Raw genomic sequence first — 19,221 nt, 5'->3', positions numbered from 1 at the left:
GTCCTGGTGTCCGGGAAAAGGGCCCAGGCATCCGGGCAAGGGGCCCAGGTGTCCGGGAAGGGGCCGAGGTGTCCGGGCAAGGGGCCCAGGTGTCTGGAGAAGGGGCCCAGGCGTCCGGGAAAGGGACCTAAACATCCAGGGAAAGGGGCCCAGGCATCCAGAAAGGTGTGCAGGCGCCCAGGAAGGGGGCCCAGGTGTCCGGGACAGGGGCTCAGGCATCCGGGGAAAGGGCCCAGGCGTCCAGGGAAGGGGCCCAGGTGTCCGAGGAAGGGGCCCAGGTGTCCGGGAGAGACCCAGGCATCCGGGGAAACGGGCCCAGGTGTCCGGGACACGGGCCCAGGTGTCCAGGAAGGGGCCCAGGCGTCCGGGGAAGGGCCCAGGCGTCCGGGAAGGGGCCCAGGTGTCCGGGGAAGGGGCCCAGGCGTCCGGGAAGGGGCCCAGGCGTCCGGGGAAGGGGCCCAGGCGTCCGGGGAAGGGCCCAGGTGTCCCGCCGCCCCCCCATCCCCCGTTAAGCCGAAACAACGTCGCGTTTCTCCCCGATTCCCCCCCAAAACCCACCGCCCCCCCCCCGGGCTCCCGCCGCCGGCGGCGGCCGAACCGCGGCGCGCCGCGATGACGTCACCGCGGGGGCGCCGGCCCGGCCAGGCGGCGCAGCCGAGCGCCGAGCGCGCCGACCGGCCACAGGCGCGCCCAGCCGCGCGCCGATAGGCTGTGGCGGGCGCGGCGCGCTGACGTCACGGCGCGCTGACGCGGCGGCGCGCTGACGTCACGGCGCGGCCATGGCGGCCGCCGGCAAGGTGCGGCGCTACGAGGCCTTCGTCAGCGACGTGCTGCAGCGCGACCTGCAGTGCGTGAGCCCCGCCCCCTCCCCCCTCGGCCCCGCCCCCTCCCCCCTCGGCCCCGCCCCCTCCCCTCGGCCCCGCCCCCGCACTCCCCCCGCCCCACCCCTTCTCTCCCCCTCCCCCTCGTGGGCCGCCGCGCCGCCCCCTCCCTCCTCACGGCGGATCGGCCACGCCCCCCCGCCCCCCTGGCCACGCCCCCCCGCCCCCTCCCCGGCCACGCCCCCTGCCCCCCCGCGCCGCTGCCCGCCCCCCCCCACCCCGCACAGCCAGCCCCTCCCCGCCCACGCGCTCTGGCCCCGCCCACGCGCTCTGGCCCCGCCCACGCGTTCTCTCCCCCCGCGCTCTGGCCCCGCCCACGCGCTCTGGCCCCGCCCACGCGTTCTCTCCCCCCGCGCTCCGGCCCCGCCCACGCGCTCTGGCCCCGCCCACGCGTTCTCTCCCCCCGCGCTCTGGCCCCGCCCACGCGTTCTCTCCCCCCGCGCTCTGGCCCCGCCCACACGTTCTCTCCCCCGCGCTCTGGCCCCGCCCACGCGTTCTCTCCCCCCGCGCTCTGGCCCCGCCCACACGTTCTCTCCCCCCGCGCTCTGGCCCCGCCCACGCGCTCTGGCCCCGCCCACGCGTTCTCTCCCCCCGCGCTCTGGCCCCGCCCACGCGCTCTGGCCCCGCCCACGCGTTCTCTCCCCCCGCGCTCTGGCCCCGCCCACGCGCTCTGGCCCCGCCCACGCGTTCTCTCCCCCCGCGCTCTGGCCCCGCCCACGCGCTCCGGCCCCGCCCACGCGTTCTCTCCCCCCGCGCTCTGGCCCCGCCCACGCGCTCCGGCCCCGCCCACGCGTTCTCTCCCCCCGCGCTCTGGCCCCGCCCACGCGTTCTCTCCCCCCGCGCTCTGGCCCCGCCCACGCGTTCTCTCCCCCCGCGCTGCGGCCCCGCCCACGCGCTCCGGCCCCGCCCACGCGTTCTCTCCCCCCGCGCTCTGGCCCCGCCCACGCGTTCTCTCCCCCCGCGCTGCGGCCCCGCCCACGCGCTCCGGCCCCGCCCACGCGTTCTCTCCCCCCGCGCTCTGGCCCCGCCCACGCGCTCCGGCCCCGCCCACGCGTTCTCTCCCCCCGCGCTCTGGCCCCGCCCACGCGCTCCGGCCCCGCCCACGCGTTCTCTCCCCCCGCGCTCCGGCCCCGCCCACGCGTTCTCTCCCCCCGCGCTCCGGCCCCGCCCACGCGTTCTCTCCCCCCGCGCTGCGGCCCCGCCCACGCGTTCTCTCCCCCCCGCGCTCTGGCCCCGCCCACGCGTTCTCTCCCCCCGCGCTCTGGCCCCGCCCACGCGTTCTCTCCCCCCGCGCTCCGGCCCCGCCCACGCGCTCCGGCCCCGCCCACGCGCTCCGGCCCCGCCCACGCGTTCTCTCCCCCCGCGCTCCGGCCCCGCCCACGCGTTCTCTCCCCCCGCGCTCCGGCCCCGCCCACGCGCTCCGGCCCCGCCCACGCGTTCTCTCCCCCCGCGCTCTGGCCCCGCCCACGCGCTCCGGCCCCGCCCACGCGTTCTCTCCCCCCGCGCTCTGGCCCCGCCCACGCGCTCCGGCCCCGCCCACGCGTTCTCTCCCCCCGCGCTCTGGCCCCGCCCACGCGTTCTCTCCCCCCGCGCTGCGGCCCCGCCCACGCGCTCCGGCCCCGCCCACGCGTTCTCTCCCCCCGCGCTCTGGCCCCGCCCACGCGCTCCGGCCCCGCCCACGCGTTCTCTCCCCCCGCGCTCTGGCCCCGCCCACGCGCTCCGGCCCCGCCCACGCGTTCTCTCCCCCCGCGCTCCGGCCCCGCCCACGCGCTCCGGCCCCGCCCACGCGTTCTCTCCCCCCGCGCTCCGGCCCCGCCCACGCGTTCTCTCCCCCCGCGCTGCGGCCCCGCCCACGCGTTCTCTCCCCCCCGCGCTCTGGCCCCGCCCACGCGTTCTCTCCCCCCGCGCTCTGGCCCCGCCCCCGCGCTCTGGCCCCGCCCACACGTTCTCTCCCCCCGCGCTCCGGCCCCGCCCACACGTTCTCTCCCCCCGCGCTCTGGCCCCGCCCACACGTTCTCTCCCCCCGCGCTCTGGCCCCGCCCACGCGTTCTCTCCCCCCGCGCTCTGGCCCCGCCCACGCGCTCCGGCCCCGCCCCCCGCCCCCCCATCCACATCCCACCTCCCGGCCCCGCCCCCGGCCGAGGCCCCGCCCCCGCTGAGGCCCCGCCCCCCCCCCCGCAGGCGGGTGCTGGCGCAGCGGGAGGCGGTGTGCGAGCAGCTGGCCCAGGTGCTGCAGCTGCGCGCCGCCCTGGAGCGCCTCCAGGTGGGCGGGGCCTCGGCCGAGGGGGCGGGGCCTCGGCCGGGAGGGGGCGGGGCCTCGGCCGGGTGGGGGGCGGGGTCAGCCCGGCTGCGCTGCCGGGGGCAGGGGGGGGTGCTGCTGCTATGGGGGGGGGCTGGGGGCGGGGCCACGATGGGGGCGGGGCCACGATGGGGGCGGGGCCACGGGGGGCGGGGGGTGTGGGGGGAATTGGGGGGGATTGGGGTCTTGGGGGGGATTTTTGGGGGGGGAATTGGGGGAGTTTGGGGGTCCGGAGGGTGATTTTGGAGGAATTTGGGGGTCTGGGGGGCGATTTTGGGGGGAGCTGGGGGGATTTGGGGGTCCGGAGGGCGATTTTGGGGGGAGTTGGGGAGATTTGGGGGAGAATTTGGGGGATTTGGGGGTCTGGGGCAGATTTGGGAGTCTGGGGGGGATTTTGGGGGAATTTGGGGGTCTGGGAGGCGATTTTGGGGGGAATTGGGGGGATTTGGGAGTCTGGGGGGATTTGGGGGGGAATTGGGGGGATTTGGGGGTCTGGGGAGCGATTTTGGGGGGAATTGGGGGGATTTGGGAGTCTGGGGGGATTTGGGGGGGAATTGGGGGGATTTGGGGGTCTGGGGAGCGATTTTGGGGGGAGTTGGGGGGATTTGGGGGTCTGGGGGGCGATTTTGGGGGGAATTGCGGGGATTTGGGAGTCTGGGGGGATTTGGGGGGGAATTGGGATTTGTGGGTCTGGGGGGTGATTTTGGGGGGAATTAAGGGGATTTTGGGTCTTGGGGATTTTGGGGGGAGTTGGGGGGATTTGAGGGAAATTGGGGGGATTTGGGGGTCTTGGGGGGATTTTGGGGGGGAACTGGGGGATTTGGGGTCGGGGGGATTTAGGAATTTGGGGAAAATTGGGGGGATTTTGGGTCTTGGGGATTTTGGGGGGAATTGGGGGGATTTGGGAATTTGAGGGAAATTGGGGGGATTTGGGGTCTTGGGGGGAATTTTGGGGGGATTTGGGGGGATTTGGGGTCTTGGGGATTTTGGGGGGAGTCGGGGGGATTTGGGGTTGGGGGGTTTGGGGGGAATGAGGGGGATTTTGGGTCTGGGGGGGATTTGGGGGTCTGGGGGGGATTTGGGGTCGGGAGATTTGGGGATTTGGGGGGAAATTGGGGATTTTGGGGGGGATTGGAGGGTCTGGGGGGGATTTGGGGGTCTGGGGGGGGGTCGGGGGGGGCATTTTGGGGCGAACCGGGGCGGTTTTGGGGCCGGCAGGAGGCGGCCGCCCCCCTGCGCACCCAGGTCGACCTGGGCTGCAACTTCTACGTCGCCGCCGAAGTGTGAGTGACCCCCCCCCCCAAAACCCACCCCCGGGACCCCCCAAACCCACCCCGGGACCCCCAAAATCCACTCCGGGACCCCCAAAAACCCCCCGGGACCCCCAAAATCCACCCCGGGACCCCCAAAAACCCCCTGGGACCCCCAAATCTTCACTGGGACCCCCCAAACCCACCCCGGGACCCCCAAAATCCACCCCGGGACCCCCAAAAACCCCCTGGGACCCCCCAAATCTTCGCTGGGACCCCCCAAATGCACCCCAGGACCCCCAAAATCCACCCTGGGACCCCCCAAATGCACCCTGGGACCCCCAAAATCCACCCCGGGACCCCCAAAAAACCCCTGGGAACCCCCAAATCTTTGCTGGGACTCCCAAAACTCCCTGGGACCCCCCAACCCCCCCCCGGACCCCCCAATATCTCCTCTGGGACCCCCAAAACTCCCTGGGACCCCCAAAATCCACCCCAGGACCCCCCAAATGCACCCCGGGACCCCCAAAATACACCCTGGGACCCCCCAACCCCCCCCGGACCCCCCAATATCTCCTCTGGGACCCCCAAAACTCCCTGGGACCCCCAAAATCCACCCCAGGACCCCCCAAATGCATCCCGGGACCCCCAAAATACACCCCGGGACCACCCAAACCCCCCCAGGACCCCCCAATATCTCCTCTGGGACCCCCAAAACTCCCTGGGACCCCCAAAATCCACCCTGGGACCTCCCAAATCCCCTGGGACCCCCCCAAACCTACCCCAGGCCCCCAAAATCCACCCCGGGACCCCCAAAAAAAACCCCTGGGAACCCCAAAACCCACCCTGGGACCCGCAAAATCCCCTCTGGGACCCCCAAAACCCACCCTGGGACCCGCAAAATCCCCTCTGGGATGCCCCAAAACCCCCCCCAGGACCCCCCAACCCCCCCCAAGGACCCCCAAACCCCCCCAAGGACCCCCTAACCCCCCCCAGGGACCCCCAACCCCCCCCCAAGGACCCCCAAACCCCCCCAGGGACCCCCAACCCCCCCCCAGGGACCCCTCAAACCCCCCCCAGGGACCCCAACCCCCCCAGGACCTCCCGAAACCCCCCCAGGACCCCCAGGGCCCCCCCAGGGACCCCCAACCCCCCCCCAGGACCCCCCCAACCCCCCCCAGGGACCCCCAACCCCCTCCAGGACCCCCTCAAACCCCCCCCCAGGGACCCCAAATCCCCCCCAGGGACCCCTAACCCCCCCGGGGGGACCCCAACCACCCCCCAGGATCCCCTCAAACCCCCCCAGGGACCCCAAATCCGCCCCAGGGACCCCCAACCCCCCCAGGACCCCCCAAACCCCTCTCCAGGGACCCCAACCCCCCCCCCAGGACCTCCCGAAACCCCCCCAGGGACCCCCAACACCCACCAGGACCCCCCAAACCCCTCCCCAGGGACCCCCAACCCCCCCCAGGACCCCCCCCAAACCCCCCCAGGATCCCCAAACCCCCCGCAGGGACCCCAACCCCCCCCAGGGACCCCCAAACCCCCAGGACCCCCCCAAATCCCCCCCCGGACCCCCCCAAATGCCCACCAGGGACCCCTAATCCCCCTGGGGGGACCCCAACCCCCCCTGGACCCCCCCAAATTTCCCCCAGGGACCCCCAACCCCCCCCAGGACCCCCCCCAAATCCCCCCAGGGACCCCAAATCCCCCCCAAGACCCCCCCAACCCCCCCCAGGGACCCTCTAACCCCCCCCAGGGACCCCAACCCCCCCCAGGACCCCCCCAAATCCCCACCAGGGACCCCAAATCCCCCCCAGGGACCCCCAACCCCCCTGGGGGGACCCCAACCCCCCCCAGGACCCCCTCTAACCCCCCCAGGACCCCCCCAAACCCCCCCAGGGTCCCCAAACCCCCCTGGGGGGACCCCAACCCCCCCCAGGACCCCCTCTAACCCCCCCCAGGACCCCCCCAAATCCCCCCCAGGGTCCCCCAACCCCCCCCAGGACCCCCCCAAATCCCCACCAGGGACCCCAAATCCCCCCCAGGGACCCCCAAGCCCCCTGGGGGGACCCCAACCCCCCCCAGGACCCCCTCTAACCCCCCCCAGGACCCCCCCAAACCCCCCCAGGGACCCCCAACCCCCCTGGGGGGACCCCAACCCCCCCCAGGACCCCCCCAAACCCCCCCCAGTGACCCCAAATCCCCCCCAGGGACCCCCAACCCCCCTGGGGGGACCCCAACCCCCCCCAGGACCCCCTCTAACCCCCCCCAGGACCCCCCCAACCCCCCCCCAGGACCTCCCCAAACCCCCCCAGGGACCCCCAACCCCCCCAGGACCCCCCCAAACCCCCCCCAGGGACCCCAAATCCCCCCCAGGGACCCCCAACCCCCCTGGGGGGACCCCAACCCCCCTCAGGACCCCCCCAACCCCCCCGTCCCCCCCCCCGCAGGCCGGACCCCTCCCGCGTGTGCCTGGCGCTGGGCTCCGGCCTCTTCGCCGAGCTGACGCTGCCCGAGGCCCTGCGGCACCTGCAGCGCCGGAGCCGCCTCCTCGCCGCGTAAGCCACGCCCCCCCTCCTGGCCACGCCCCCCTCCTGGCCACGCCCCCTCCGAGCCCCGCCCACACACACTCCCCCCCCCACACACACACCCCTTCCCTCCCCGCCCTTGGCTGGCGGGCGGCTAAGCCCCGCCCTCCCGGCTAGGCCACGCCCCTCCTCTGCCTCAGGCCACGCCCCCTCCCTCCTTCAGGCCACGCCCCCCTGCGTGGATGGAGGGGGCCCCCCCCCCCAACACACACACACTGGCTCTTAGGCCTGTGTGTGGGTGGCCACGCCCCCCCTGACCATATAAGGGGAGGCCCCGCCCCCATGACTATATAAGGGTGGCCCCACCCCCATGACCATATAAGGGTGGCCCCGCCCCCGTGACCCGAGTTGGCCCCAGTTTGTGACCATATAAGGGTAGCTCCACCCCCCCAGTATGAGTATGTTAAGGTGGCTCCGCCCCCCTGTGATCATGTACGGGTGGCCCCACCCCCATGACCATATAAGGGTGGCCCCACCCCCATGACCCTATAAGGGTGGTTCTGGGCCTCCCCAACCATATAAGGGGAGGCCCCGCCCCCTTTTGGCCATATAAGGGGAGGCTCCGCGGCCGTATGAAGGTGGCCCCGCCCCCATGGCCATATAAGGGAGGCTCAGCTCCTATAAGGGAGGCTCCGCCCCCATGACCATACAAGGATGGCCCCAGCTCTATGGGTAGCTCCGCCCCCACCACCACCACTGTGCAAGGGTGGCTCCACCCCCTGTGACCATTTAACAGCGGCTCCGCCCACCTGGGGAAGCTCCACCCCCGTGACCATATAAGGGAGGCTCCGCCCCATGCCTGTGCAAGGGAGGCTCCGCCCTCATGACCATATAAGGCAGGTTCTGCCCTAAGGGTAGCTCCACCCTGTGGCCATATAAGGGAGGCTCCACCCCATGACCATATAAGGGTGGCTCCACCTTTCTGAGCGGAGGCTCCACCCCCTCCGGGCTCGCTCCACCCAGCTCCACCCCCCCCATTGCCATATAAGGGTGGCTCCACCCCCATGACCATATAAGGGTGCTTCTGGGCCTCCCTAACCATATAAGGGGAGGCTCCGCCCCCTTTTGGCCATATAAGGGTGGCCTCATGGCCATATGAAAGTGGCCCCGCCCCCATGACCATATAAGGCAGGCTCCACCCCCACAACCATATAAGGCTGGCTCCACCCCCTTTTGGCCATATAAGGGGCCCCTTTGGGGCCTTAATGCCCTCCCCCAAGGTGAACTCCCACCCCCCCGGAGAGGGAGGGGCCTGTTAGGCCCCGCCCCCTCCTCCCTGACCCGCCCCCCTCCCCCTCTCGCAGCCTCAACGACTCCCTGACGCGGGACAGCGCCCACATCAAAGCCAACATCCGCCTGGTGCTGGAGGTGCGCCCGGACGCCTGGGCCCCTGCCCCGGACACCTGGGCCCTTCCCCAGATGCCTGGGCCCCTCCCGGACACCTGGGCCCTTCCCTGGACGCCTGGGTCCCTCCCGGACACCTGGGCCCTTCCCCGGATGCCTGGGCCCCTTCCCCGTACACCTGGGCCCCTTCCCCGGACACCTGGGCCCCTCCCCGGACGCCTGGGCCCCTTTCCCGGATGCCTGGGCCCCTTCCCCGGACACCTGGGCCCCTTCCCCCGGACACCTGGGCCCTTTTCCAGACACCTGGGCCCCTCTCCCCGGACACCTGGGCCCTTCCCTGGACGCCGGGGCCTTCCCTGGACGCCTGGGCCCCTTTCCCGGACACCTGGGCCCCTTCCCCGGACACCTGGGCCCTTCCCTGGACGCCTGGTCCCCTTCCCCGGACGCCTGGGCCCCTTCCCCAGACACCTGGGCCCTTTCCCGGACACCTGGGCCCCTTCCCCGGATGCCTGGGCCCCTCCGCGGACGCCTGGGCCCCTCTCCCGGGCACCTGGGCCCCTTCCCCGGACACCTGGGCCCCTTTCCTGGATGCCTGGGCCCTTCCCCGGACGCCTGGGCCCCTTCCCCGGACGCCTGGGCCCCTTCCCCGGATGCCTGGGCCCTTTCCCCGGACACCTGGGCCCTTCCCCAGACGCCTGGGCCCCTGCCCCGGACACCTGGGCCCTTCCCCGGACGCCTGGGCCCCTTCCCCGGACACCTGGGCCCTTTCCCGGACACCTGGGCCCCTTTCCCGGACGCCTGGGCCCCTTTCCCGGATGCCTGGGCCCCTTCCCCGGACACCTGGACCCTTCCCCGGACGCCTGGGCCCCTTCCCCGGATGCCTGGGCCCTTCCCCGGACACCTGGGCCCCTTTCCCGGACGCCTGGGCCCCTTCCCCGGACGCCTGGGCCCTGCCCTGGACACCTGGGCCACTTTCCCGGACGCCTGGGCCCCTTCCCCGGACGCCTGGGCCCCTTTCCCGGATGCCTGGGCCCTTCCCCGGACACCTGGGCCCCTTCCCCGGACACCTGGGCCCTTCCCCGGACGCCTGGGCCCCCAGGTCTCACCCCCTCCCCCCCCCCGCAGGGTCTCCGCGAGCTCCAAGGCCTCCAGGACCTGCCGGACCCCTGACGACCCCCCCCGACCTCCGACTCCCCCGCTACCCCGGACGCCTGGGCCCCTCGCCCGGACACCTGGGCCCAGCGAACCCGGGGGGGGGGGAGGGGGAAGCTTTTTTTGGGGGGGGGGTGAAAAAAAGCCCGTTTCCGCCCGCCGGACTCCTGGGTCCTTCCTGATTTTTTAGGGGCGGGGGGGGGGGGGATGGTAACGGAGGGGCCCAGGCGTCCGGGTCGTGCTGCTTTCCAACTTCCCCCTTTCGCAGGGGGCCCAGGCGTCCGGGCGGAGGGAACCGGACGCCTGGGCCCCCTCCCCGCCGCCCAGTTCCGCTTTGGGCCGGGAAGCGATGGCGCCGGCGGGGCTGGTGCTGAGCCTGGCGCTGGGCGCCCTCCTGCCCCCCGCAGGTAACGCCGGGGGTTGAGGCGGGGGGGGGGTCCTCGCACGAGGCCTCGTGCGAGGGGGGAGGTTGCGGTGGGGGGGGGGGGAGGCGGTGCGAGATCCTCGTGCGAGGCCCCCGTGCGAGAGACAGGATCCTCGTGCGAGAGCCCAGAACAGTCGCGAGGGGTCCCGATCCCCCTGCGAGACCCGGGAGCCTCGTGCGAGAGACGTGCGAGACCCCCAAGGCGGCTGGAAGGGGGGGGGCCTCGTCCCCGTGCGAGGCCCGAGACCCTCGTGCGAGGGTCCTGCGAGACCCCCCCCCCGAGTGGCCGGGGGGGTCCCCGTGCGTGCAGAGCAGTTTGGGGGGAGCCTCCCGATGCTCGTGCGAGACCCGAGACCCTCGTGCGAGAGCCGTGCAAGACCCCAAAGCGGCCAGGGAGGTTCCCCATCCCCGTGCGGGTCCCCGTGCGAGGCCCAAGACCCCCGTGCGAGACCCCAAAGCAGATGGGGGGAGGGAATCCCGATCCTCGTGCGAGGCCCCAAGCCCCCGTGCGAGGCCCAAGACCGTCGTGCGAGAGCCATGTGAGACCCTCAGCATCCATGGGGGTTGCCATCCCCGTGCGAGTCCCCGTGCGAGTCCTCGTGCGAGGCCTGAGATCGTCCGGGGGGAGGGATCCTGATCCCCGTGCGAGGCCTGAGACCCCCGTGCGAGGCCCGGGACCCCCGTGCAAGACCCCAGAGCGGCTGGGGGGAGGGACCCCGATCCCCGTGCGAGGCCCGAGAGCCTCGTGCGAAGCCCGGGACCGTCGTGCGAGGCCCGAGACCCCTGTGCAAGACCCCAGACCCCCGTGCGAGAGCCCAGACCCCCGTGCCAGACCCCAGAGCGGCCAGGGGGAGAGACCTCGATCCCCGTGCGAGGCCCGAGACCCTCGTGCGAGGCCCGGGACCCCCATTGCAGACCCCAGACCCCCGTGCCAGACCCCAGAGCGGCCGGGGGGGAGGGACCCTGATCCCCGTGCGAGGCCCAAGAGCCTCGTGCAAAGCCAAAGATCCCCGTGCCAGACCCCAGACCCCCGTTGCCAGACCCCAGACCCCCGTGCGAGGCCCCAGAGCGGCTTGGGGGAGGGATCCTGATCCCCGTGCGAGGCCCGAGACCCTCGTGCGAAGCCCGGGACCGTCGTGCGAAGCCTGAGACCCCCCGTGCGAGGCCCCAGATCCCTGTACCAGACCCCAGAGCAGCTTGGGGGAGAGACCCCGATCCCCGTGCGAGGTCCAAGACCCCCGAGCGAGGCCCCAGACCCCCGTGCCAGATCCCAGAGCGGCCGGGGGGGAGGGACCCCGATCCCCGTGCGAGGCCCAAGAGCCTCGTGCGAAGCCAAAGACCGTTGTGCGAGGCCCGAGACCCCCGTTGCAGACCCCAGACCCCCGTGCCAGACCCCAGAGCGGCCGGGGGGGAGGGATCCCGATCCCCGTGCGAGGCCCGAGACCCCCGTGCGAAGCCAAAGACCCCCCGTGCGAGGCCCGAGACCCCCGTGCGAGGCCCGAGAGCCTCGTGCAAAGCCAGAGACCCCCGTGCGAGGCCCAAGACCCCCGTGCAAAGCCAAAGACCCCCGTGCGAGGCCCGGGACCCCCGTTGCAGACCCCAGACCCCCGTGCCAGACCCCAGAGCGGCTGGGGGGGAGGGACCCCGATCCCCGTGCGAGGCCCGAGACCCTCGTGCGAAGCCCGAGAGCCTCGTGTGAAGCCAAAGACCCCCATGCGAGACCCCAGACCCTCGTGCGAGGCCCCAGACCCCCGTTGCAGACCCCAGACCCCCATGCGAGGCCCGAGACCCCCGTTGCAGACCCCAGACCCCCGCTGCAGACCCCAGACCCCCGCTGCAGACCCCAGAGCGGCCGGGGGGGAGGGACCCCGATCCCCGTGCAAGGCCCAAGACCCTCGTGCGAAGCCAAAGACCCCCGTGCGAGACCCCAGACCCCCGTTGCAGACCCCAGACCCCCGTGCGAGACCCCAGACCCCCGCTGCAGACCCCAGAGCGGCCGGGGGGGAGGGATCCCGATCCCCGTGCGAGGCCCGAGACCCCCGTGCGAAGCCCGAGAGCCTCGTGTGAAGCCAAAGACCCCCATGCGAGACCCCAGACCCTCGTGCGAGGCCCCAGACTCCCGCTGCAGACCCCAGACCCCCGTTGCAGACCCCAGACCCCCGCTGCAGACCCCAGAGCGACTGGGGGGGAGGGACCCCGATCCCCGTGCGAGGCCCGAGACCCTCGTGCGAAGCCCCAGACCCCCGTTGCAGACCCCAGACCCCCGTGCGAGGCCCCAGACCCCCGCTGCAGACCCCAGACCCCCGCTGCAGACCCCAGAGCAGCCGGGGGGGAGGGATCCCGATCCCCGTGCAAGGCCCGAGAGCCTCGTGCGAAGCCAAAGACCCTCGTGCGAGGCCCCAGACCCCCGCTGCAGACCCCAGACCCCCGTGCGAGACCCCAGAGCGACTGGGGGGGAGGGACCCCGATCCCCGTGCAAGGCCCGAGAGCCTCGTGCGAAGCCAAAGACCCTCGTGCGAGGCCCCAGACCCCCGCTGCAGACCCCAGACCCCCGTTGCAGACCCCAGACCCCCGTGCGAGGCCCCAGACCCCCGTTGCAGACCCCAGACCCCCGCTGCAGACCCCAGACCCCCGTTGCAGACCCCAGAGTGGCCGGGGGGGAGGGACCCCGATCCCCGTGCGAGGCCCGAGACCCTCGTGCGAGGCCCCAGACCCCCGTTGCAGACCCCAGACCCCCGCTGCAGACCCCAGACCCCCGTTGCAGACCCCAGAGTGGCCGGGGGGGAGGGACCCCGATCCCCGTGCGAGGCCCGAGACCCTCGTGCGAGGCCCCAGACCCCCGTTGCAGACCCCAGACCCCCGCTGCAGACCCCAGACCCCCGTTGCAGACCCCAGAGTGGCCGGGAGGGAGGGACCCCGATCCCCGTGCGAGGCCCGAGACCCCCGTGCGAGGCCCAAGACCCTCGTGCGAAGCCAAAGACCCCCGTGGGAGGCCCCAGACCCCCGCTGCAGACCCCAGACCCCCGTTGCAGACCCCAGAGCGGCCGGGGGGGAGGGACCCCGATCCCCGTGCGAGGCCCGAGACCCTCGTGCGAGGCCCCAGACCCCCGTTGCAGACCCCAGACCCCCGCTGCAGACCCCAGACCCCCGTTGCAGACCCCAGAGTGGCCGGGAGGGAGGGACCCCGATCCCCGTGCGAGGCCCGAGACCCCCGTGCGAGGCCCAAGACCCTCGTGCGAAGCCAAAGACCCCCGTGGGAGGCCCCAGACCCCCGCTGCAGACCCCAGACCCCCGTTGCAGACCCCAGAGCGGCCGGGGGGGAGGGACCCCGATCCCCGTGCGAGGCCCGAGACCCCCGTGCGAGGCCCCAGACCCCCGCTGCAGACCCCAGACCCCCGCTGCAGACCCCAGACCCCCATGCGAGGCCCGAGACCCCCGCTGCAGACCCCCGACCCCCGCTGCAGACCCCAGACCCCCGTTGCAGACCCCAGAGCGGCCGGGGGGGAGGGACCCCGATCCCCGTGCGAGGCCCCAGACCCTTGTGCGAAGCCCGAGAGCCTCGTGTGAAGCCAAAGACCCCCATGCGAGACCCCAGACCCTCGTGCGAGACCCCAGACCCCCGCTGCAGACCCCAGACCCCCGCTGCAGACCCCAGAGCGACTGGGGGGGAGGGACCCCGATCCCCGTGCGAGGCCCGAGACCCTCGTGCGAAGCCCCAGACCCCCGTTGCAGACCCCAGACCCCCGTGCGAGGCCCCAGACCCCCGCTGCAGACCCCAGACCCCCGCTGCAGACCCCAGAGCGACTGGGGGGGAGGGACCCCGATCCCCGTGCGAGGCCCGAGACCCTCGTGCGAAGCCCCAGACCCCCGCTGCAGACCCCAGACCCCCATGCGAGGCCCGAGACCCCCGTGCAAGACCCCAGACCCCCGTTGCAGACCCCAGACCCCCATGCGAGGCCCGAGACCCCCGTGCAAGACCCCAGACCCCCGCTGCAGACCCCAGACCCCCGTTGCAGACCCCAGAGTGGCCGGGGGGGAGGGACCCCGATCCCCGTGCGAGGCCCGAGACCCCCGCTGCAGACCCCAGACCCCCGTGCGAGGCCCCAGACCCCCGTTGCAGACCCCAGACCCCGGCTGCAGACCCCAGACCCCCGCTGCAGACCCCAGACCCCCATGCGAGGCCCCAGACCCCCGCTGCAGACCCCAGACCCCCGCTGCAGACCCCAGACCCCCATGCGAGGCCCGAGACCCCCGTGCAAGACCCCAGACCCCCGTTGCAGACCCCAGACCCCCATGCGAGGCCCGAGATCCCCGTGCGAGGCCCCAGACCCCCGTGCGAGACCCCAGGCCCCCGTGCGAGGTCCCAGACCCCCGCTGCAGACCCCAGACCCCCGCTGCAGGCCACAGAGCGGCCGGGGGGGAGGGATCCCGATCCCCGTGCGAGGCCCCAGACCCCCGTGCGAGGCCCGGGACCCCCGTTGCAGACCCCAGACCCCCGTGCGAGACCCCAGAGCGGCCGGGGGGGAGGGACCCCGATCCCCGTGCGAGGCCCGAGACCCCCGTGCGAGGCCCCAGACCCCCGTGCAAGACCCCAGACCCTCGTGCGAGGCCCCAGAGCGGCCCGGGGGGGAGGGACCCCGATCCCCGTGCGAGGCCCGAGACCCCCGTGCGAGGCCCCAGACCCCCGCTGCAGACCCCAGACCCCCATGCGAGGCCCGAGACCCCCGAGCGAGGCCCCAGACCCCCGCTGCAGACCCCAGACCCCCGCTGCAGGCCCCAGAGCGGCCGGGGGGGAGGGACCCCGACCCCCGTGCGAGGCCCGAGACCCCCGCTGCAGGCCCCAGACCCCCGCTGCAGGCCCCAGAGCGGCCGGGGGGGAGGGACCCCGACCCCCGTGCGCCTCCCCCCGGCTCACCCAGCGCCCCGCCGCCCCCCGCCCGCCCAGGGGGGACCCCGCCGCCGCCGCCGCCGCCGCCCTCCGCCTGGTGCTTCGCCGAGGAGGCCGAGGGCGCCTGCCGGGGGGAGCCGCTGGCCCACGGCCCCCTGCCCGCCGCCCACTGCTGCCTCAACCCGGCCTTCGCCCTGGCCCCCGGCCCCGCCGGGCCCTGCGTCCCCTGCCGGTGAGGCCCCGCCCACCGCCCCGGCCCCGCCCACCGCCCCGGCCCCGCCCACCGCCCCGGCCCCGCCCGCCCCCTCCGCTCCTGCCCCCAGCCGAGCCCTGCCCGTAGCCCCGCCCCCCTCCGCTCCCGGCCCCGCCCACCCGCCCCGGCCGCGCCCACCGCTCCCTCTAGCCCCGCCCACCCACTCCACTGACTCCCGGCCCCGCCCATCCCCGACCTTAGCCCCGCCCACCCGCACTGACTCCCGGCCCCGCCCATCCCCGACTTTAGCCCCGCCCACCCGCTCCACTGACTCCCGGCCCCGCCCACCCCCGACTTTAGCCCCGCCCACCCCCCCCCCACTGACTCCCGGACCCGCCTACCTCACCCTCGGCCCCGCCCACCCCCACCTCTAGCCCGACCCACCCACCCCCATCGACTCCCGGACCCGCCCACCCCAACCCGAAGCCCCGCCCACCCCCACTCACTCCCAGCCCCGCCCATCCCCAACTTTAGCCCCGCCCACCCCCTCCACTGACTCCCGGCCCCGCCCACCCCAACCCTTAGCCCCGCCCACCCCACCCCCATCGACTCCCAGCCCCGCCCAACCCCAACCCTTAGCCCCGCCCACCCCCACCGACTCCGGGCCCCGCCCACTCCAACCCTTAGCCCCGCCCACCCCACCCCCACTGACTCCCGGCCCCGCCCAACCCAAACCCTTAGCCCCGCCCACCACCGCAATCGACTCCCAGCCCCGCCCACCCCGACCCTTAGCCCCGCCCACCCCCTACTGACTCCCGGCCCCGCCCTTAGCCCCGCCCACCCCGACCCTTAGCCCCGCCCACCCGCTCGGGCCCCGCCCACCCCTCCCGCCGCGCTGACTCCCGGGCCCCGCCCTCGGCCCCGCCCCCCTGACGGCGCTCCCCCCCCGCCGGGAGGGGCGGGGCCAGGGCGGCGGCGTGGGGCGCGTGGGGCGCGTGGGGCGGCTGCTCGGTGACGTGCGGCGAGGGGACGGCGCGGCGGGGCCAGCGGTGCCGCGGGCGCGGGAGCTGCGGGGGGCGCCGGGGGCGGCGCTGGGAGCTGCGGGCCTGCGGGGGGGGCTGCTGCCCCGGTGAGCGGCGACACGCGCGGGGGGAGGGGGGACGCGCGTGGGGGGGACTCGCGTGGGGTGGGGCCACGCGTGGGGTGGGGCCACGCGTGGGGGTGGGGACACGCGTGGGGGCGGGCAACTCGCGTGGGGGGACACGCGTGGGGGAGGGACGCGTATGAGGGAGGGACGTGCGTGGGGGTGTGGACACGCGTGGGGGAGGCGCGTGGGGTGGGGACGCGCTGGGGGTGATGGGAACGGCGGGCCTGCGGGGGGGGCTGCTGCCCCGGTGAGCGGCGACACGCGTGGGGGAGGGACACGCGTGGGGGGACGTGCGTGGGGTGGGGGAGGCGGGGAGGACGCTTGGGGAGGACATGGGGGGACATGGGGGGACATGGGGGACATGGGGGGACATGGGGGGACATGGAGGACATGGGGGGACATGGGGGACATGGGGGGACATGGAGGACATGGGGGACATGGGGGACATGGGGGGACATGGAGGGACATGGGGGGACATGGGGGGACATGGGGGGACATGGAGGACATGGGGGGACATGGGGGACATGGGGGGACATGGAGGGACATGGAGGACATGGGGGGACATGGGGGGACATGGGGGGACATGGGGGACATGGAGGGACATGGGGGGTCATGGAGGGACATGGGGGGACATGGGGGACATGGAGGGACATGGGGGGACATGGGGGGACATGGGGGGACATGGAGGACATGGGGGGACATGGGGGGACATGGGGGGACATGGGGGACATGGGGGACATGGGGGACATGGGGGGACATGGGGGGACATGGGGGGACATGGGGGACATGGGGGACATGGGGGGACATGGAGGACATGGGGGGACATGGGGGGACATGGGGGACATGGAGGGACACGGGGGACATGGAGGGACATGGGGGGACATGGAGGGACATGGAGGGACATGGGGGACATGGGGGACATGGGGGGACATGGAGGGACATGGAGGGACACGGGGGGACATGGGGGGACATGGGGGACATGGGGGGACATGGGGGGACATGGAGGGACATGGGGGACATGGGGGGACGTGGGGGGACATGGGGGGACATGGAGGGACATGGAGGGACGTGGAGGGACGTGGAGGGACATGGGGGACATGGGGGGACATGGGGGGACATGGGGGGACACGGGGGGACATGGGGGACACGGAGGGACACGGGGGGACACGGGGGGACACGGAGGGACACGGAGGGACATGGAGGGACATGGGGGACATGGGGGGACACTGGGGACATGGGGGACATGGAGGGACATGGGGGACATGGGGGGACACTGGGGACATGGGGGACATGGAGGGACATGGGGGACATGGAGGGACACGGGGGGACATGGGGGACATGGGGGGACATGGGGGACATGGGGGGACATGGAGGGACATGGGGGGACATGGGGGACATGGAGGGACACGGGGGGACATGGGGGACACTGGGGACATGGGGGACATGGAGGGACATGGGGGACATGGAGGGACACGGGGGGACATGGGGGGACACTGGGGACATGGGGGACATGGAGGGACATGGGGGACATGGAGGGACACGGGGGGACATGGGGGGACACTGGGGACATGGGGGACATGGAGGGACATGGGGGACATGGAGGGACACGGGGGGACATGGGGGACATGGGGGGACATGGGGGACATGGGGGGACATGGAGGGACATGGGGGGACATGGGGGGACATGGAGGGACATGGGGGGACATGGGGGGACATGGGGGACATGGGGGACATGGGGGACATGGAGGGACACGGGGGGACATGGGGGACATGGGGGGACATGGGGGACATGGGGGGACATGGGGGGACATGGGGGACATGGAGGGACATGGGGGGACATGGGGGACATGGGGGACATGGGGGGACATGGAGGACATGGGGGGACATGGGGGGACATGGGGGGACATGGGGGACATGGAGGGACATGGGGGGACACGGGGGGACATGGGGGACATGGGGGGACATGGGGGACATGGGGGACATGGGGGGACATGGAGGACATGGGGGGACATGGGGGGACACGGGGGACATGGAGGGACATGGGGGACATGGGGGGACATGGGGGACATGGGGGGACATGGGGGGACATGGGGGACATGGAGGGACATGGAGGGACATGGAGGACATGGGGGACATGGGGGGACATGGGGGGACATGGGGGGACATGGAGGGACATGGGGGACATGGAGGGACGTGGAGGGACGTGGAGGGACATGGAGGACATGGGGGACATGGGGGGACATGGAGGGACATGGGGGGACATGGGGGACATGGAGGGACACGGGGGACATGGAGGGACATGGGGGACATGGGGGGACATGGGGGGACATGGAGGACATGGAGGGACACGGGGGGACATGGGGGGACACTGGGGACATGGGGGACATGGAGGGACATGGGGGACATGGAGGGACACGGGGGGACATGGAGGGACACGGGGGGACATGGGGGGACATGGGGGACATGGGGGGACATGGGGGACATGGGGGACATGGGGGGACATGGAGGACATGGGGGGACATGGGGGGACATGGGGGGACATGGGGGACATGGAGGGACATGGGGGGACATGGGGGACATGGAGGGACATGGAGGGACATGGAGGGACATGGGGGGACATGGGGGACATGGGGGACATGGGGGACATGGGGGACATGGGGGGACATGGAGGACATGGGGGGACATGGGGGGACATGGGGGGACATGGGGGACATGGAGGGACATGGGGGGACATGGGGGACATGGAGGGACATGGAGGGACATGGAGGGACATGGGGGGACATGGGGGACATGGGGGACATGGGGGACATGGGGGACATGGGGGGACATGGAGGACATGGGGGGACATGGGGGGACACGGGGGACATGGAGGGACATGGGGGACATGGGGGGACATGGGGGGACATGGGGGGACATGGGGGACATGGAGGGACATGGAGGGACATGGGGGACATGGAGGGACGTGGAGGGACGTGGAGGGACATGGGGGACATGGGGGGACATGGGGGGACATGGAGGGACACGGGGGGACATGGGGGACACGGGGGACACG

The 19,221-nt window shown here is 73.3% G+C and overlaps 1 protein-coding gene and 1 long non-coding RNA gene across 2 annotated transcripts; both read left to right on the top strand.

The window, feature by feature from the left end:
* Window positions 1-650: 650 nt before the first annotated feature.
* UXT (ubiquitously expressed prefoldin like chaperone) lies at window positions 651-9,682 on the top strand. The gene is made up of 6 exons (XM_068929440.1): window positions 651-847; window positions 3,063-3,144; window positions 4,399-4,463; window positions 6,884-6,991; window positions 8,326-8,389; window positions 9,491-9,682. The coding sequence occupies exons 1-6, from the start codon at window positions 780-782 to the stop codon at window positions 9,533-9,535; spliced, it is 432 nt and encodes a 143-aa protein (XP_068785541.1). The 5' UTR covers window positions 651-779; the 3' UTR covers window positions 9,536-9,682.
* Window positions 9,683-9,791: 109 nt separating this feature from the next.
* On the top strand, window positions 9,792-16,145 carry LOC138065234 (uncharacterized). Its single transcript, XR_011138316.1, has 3 exons — window positions 9,792-9,924; window positions 14,887-15,061; window positions 15,991-16,145. It is a non-coding gene; the product is annotated as an uncharacterized lncRNA (long non-coding RNA).
* Window positions 16,146-19,221: the final 3,076 nt, after the last annotated feature.

Source organism: Struthio camelus, unplaced genomic scaffold, assembly GCF_040807025.1.
Source record: "Struthio camelus isolate bStrCam1 unplaced genomic scaffold, bStrCam1.hap1 HAP1_SCAFFOLD_48, whole genome shotgun sequence".
Classification (NCBI taxonomy): Eukaryota; Metazoa; Chordata; class Aves; order Struthioniformes; family Struthionidae; genus Struthio; species Struthio camelus.
The sequence above is the reverse complement of the archived record's forward strand: the minus strand, read 5'-3'. Positions and strand labels throughout refer to the sequence as shown.

Bases quoted from the DNA above. Each gene is read 5' to 3' on its own strand.
- UXT (XM_068929440.1), top strand. From the start codon at position 780: ATGGCGGCCGCCGGCAAGGTGCGGCGCTACGAGGCCTTCGTCAGCGAC. The intron at 3,145-4,398 runs GTGGGCGGGGCC...TGGGGCCGGCAG, and splicing joins CCGCCCTGGAGCGCCTCCAG to GAGGCGGCCGCCCCCCTGCG. The intron at 4,464-6,883 runs GTGAGTGACCCC...CCCCCCCCGCAG, and splicing joins TTCTACGTCGCCGCCGAAGT to GCCGGACCCCTCCCGCGTGT.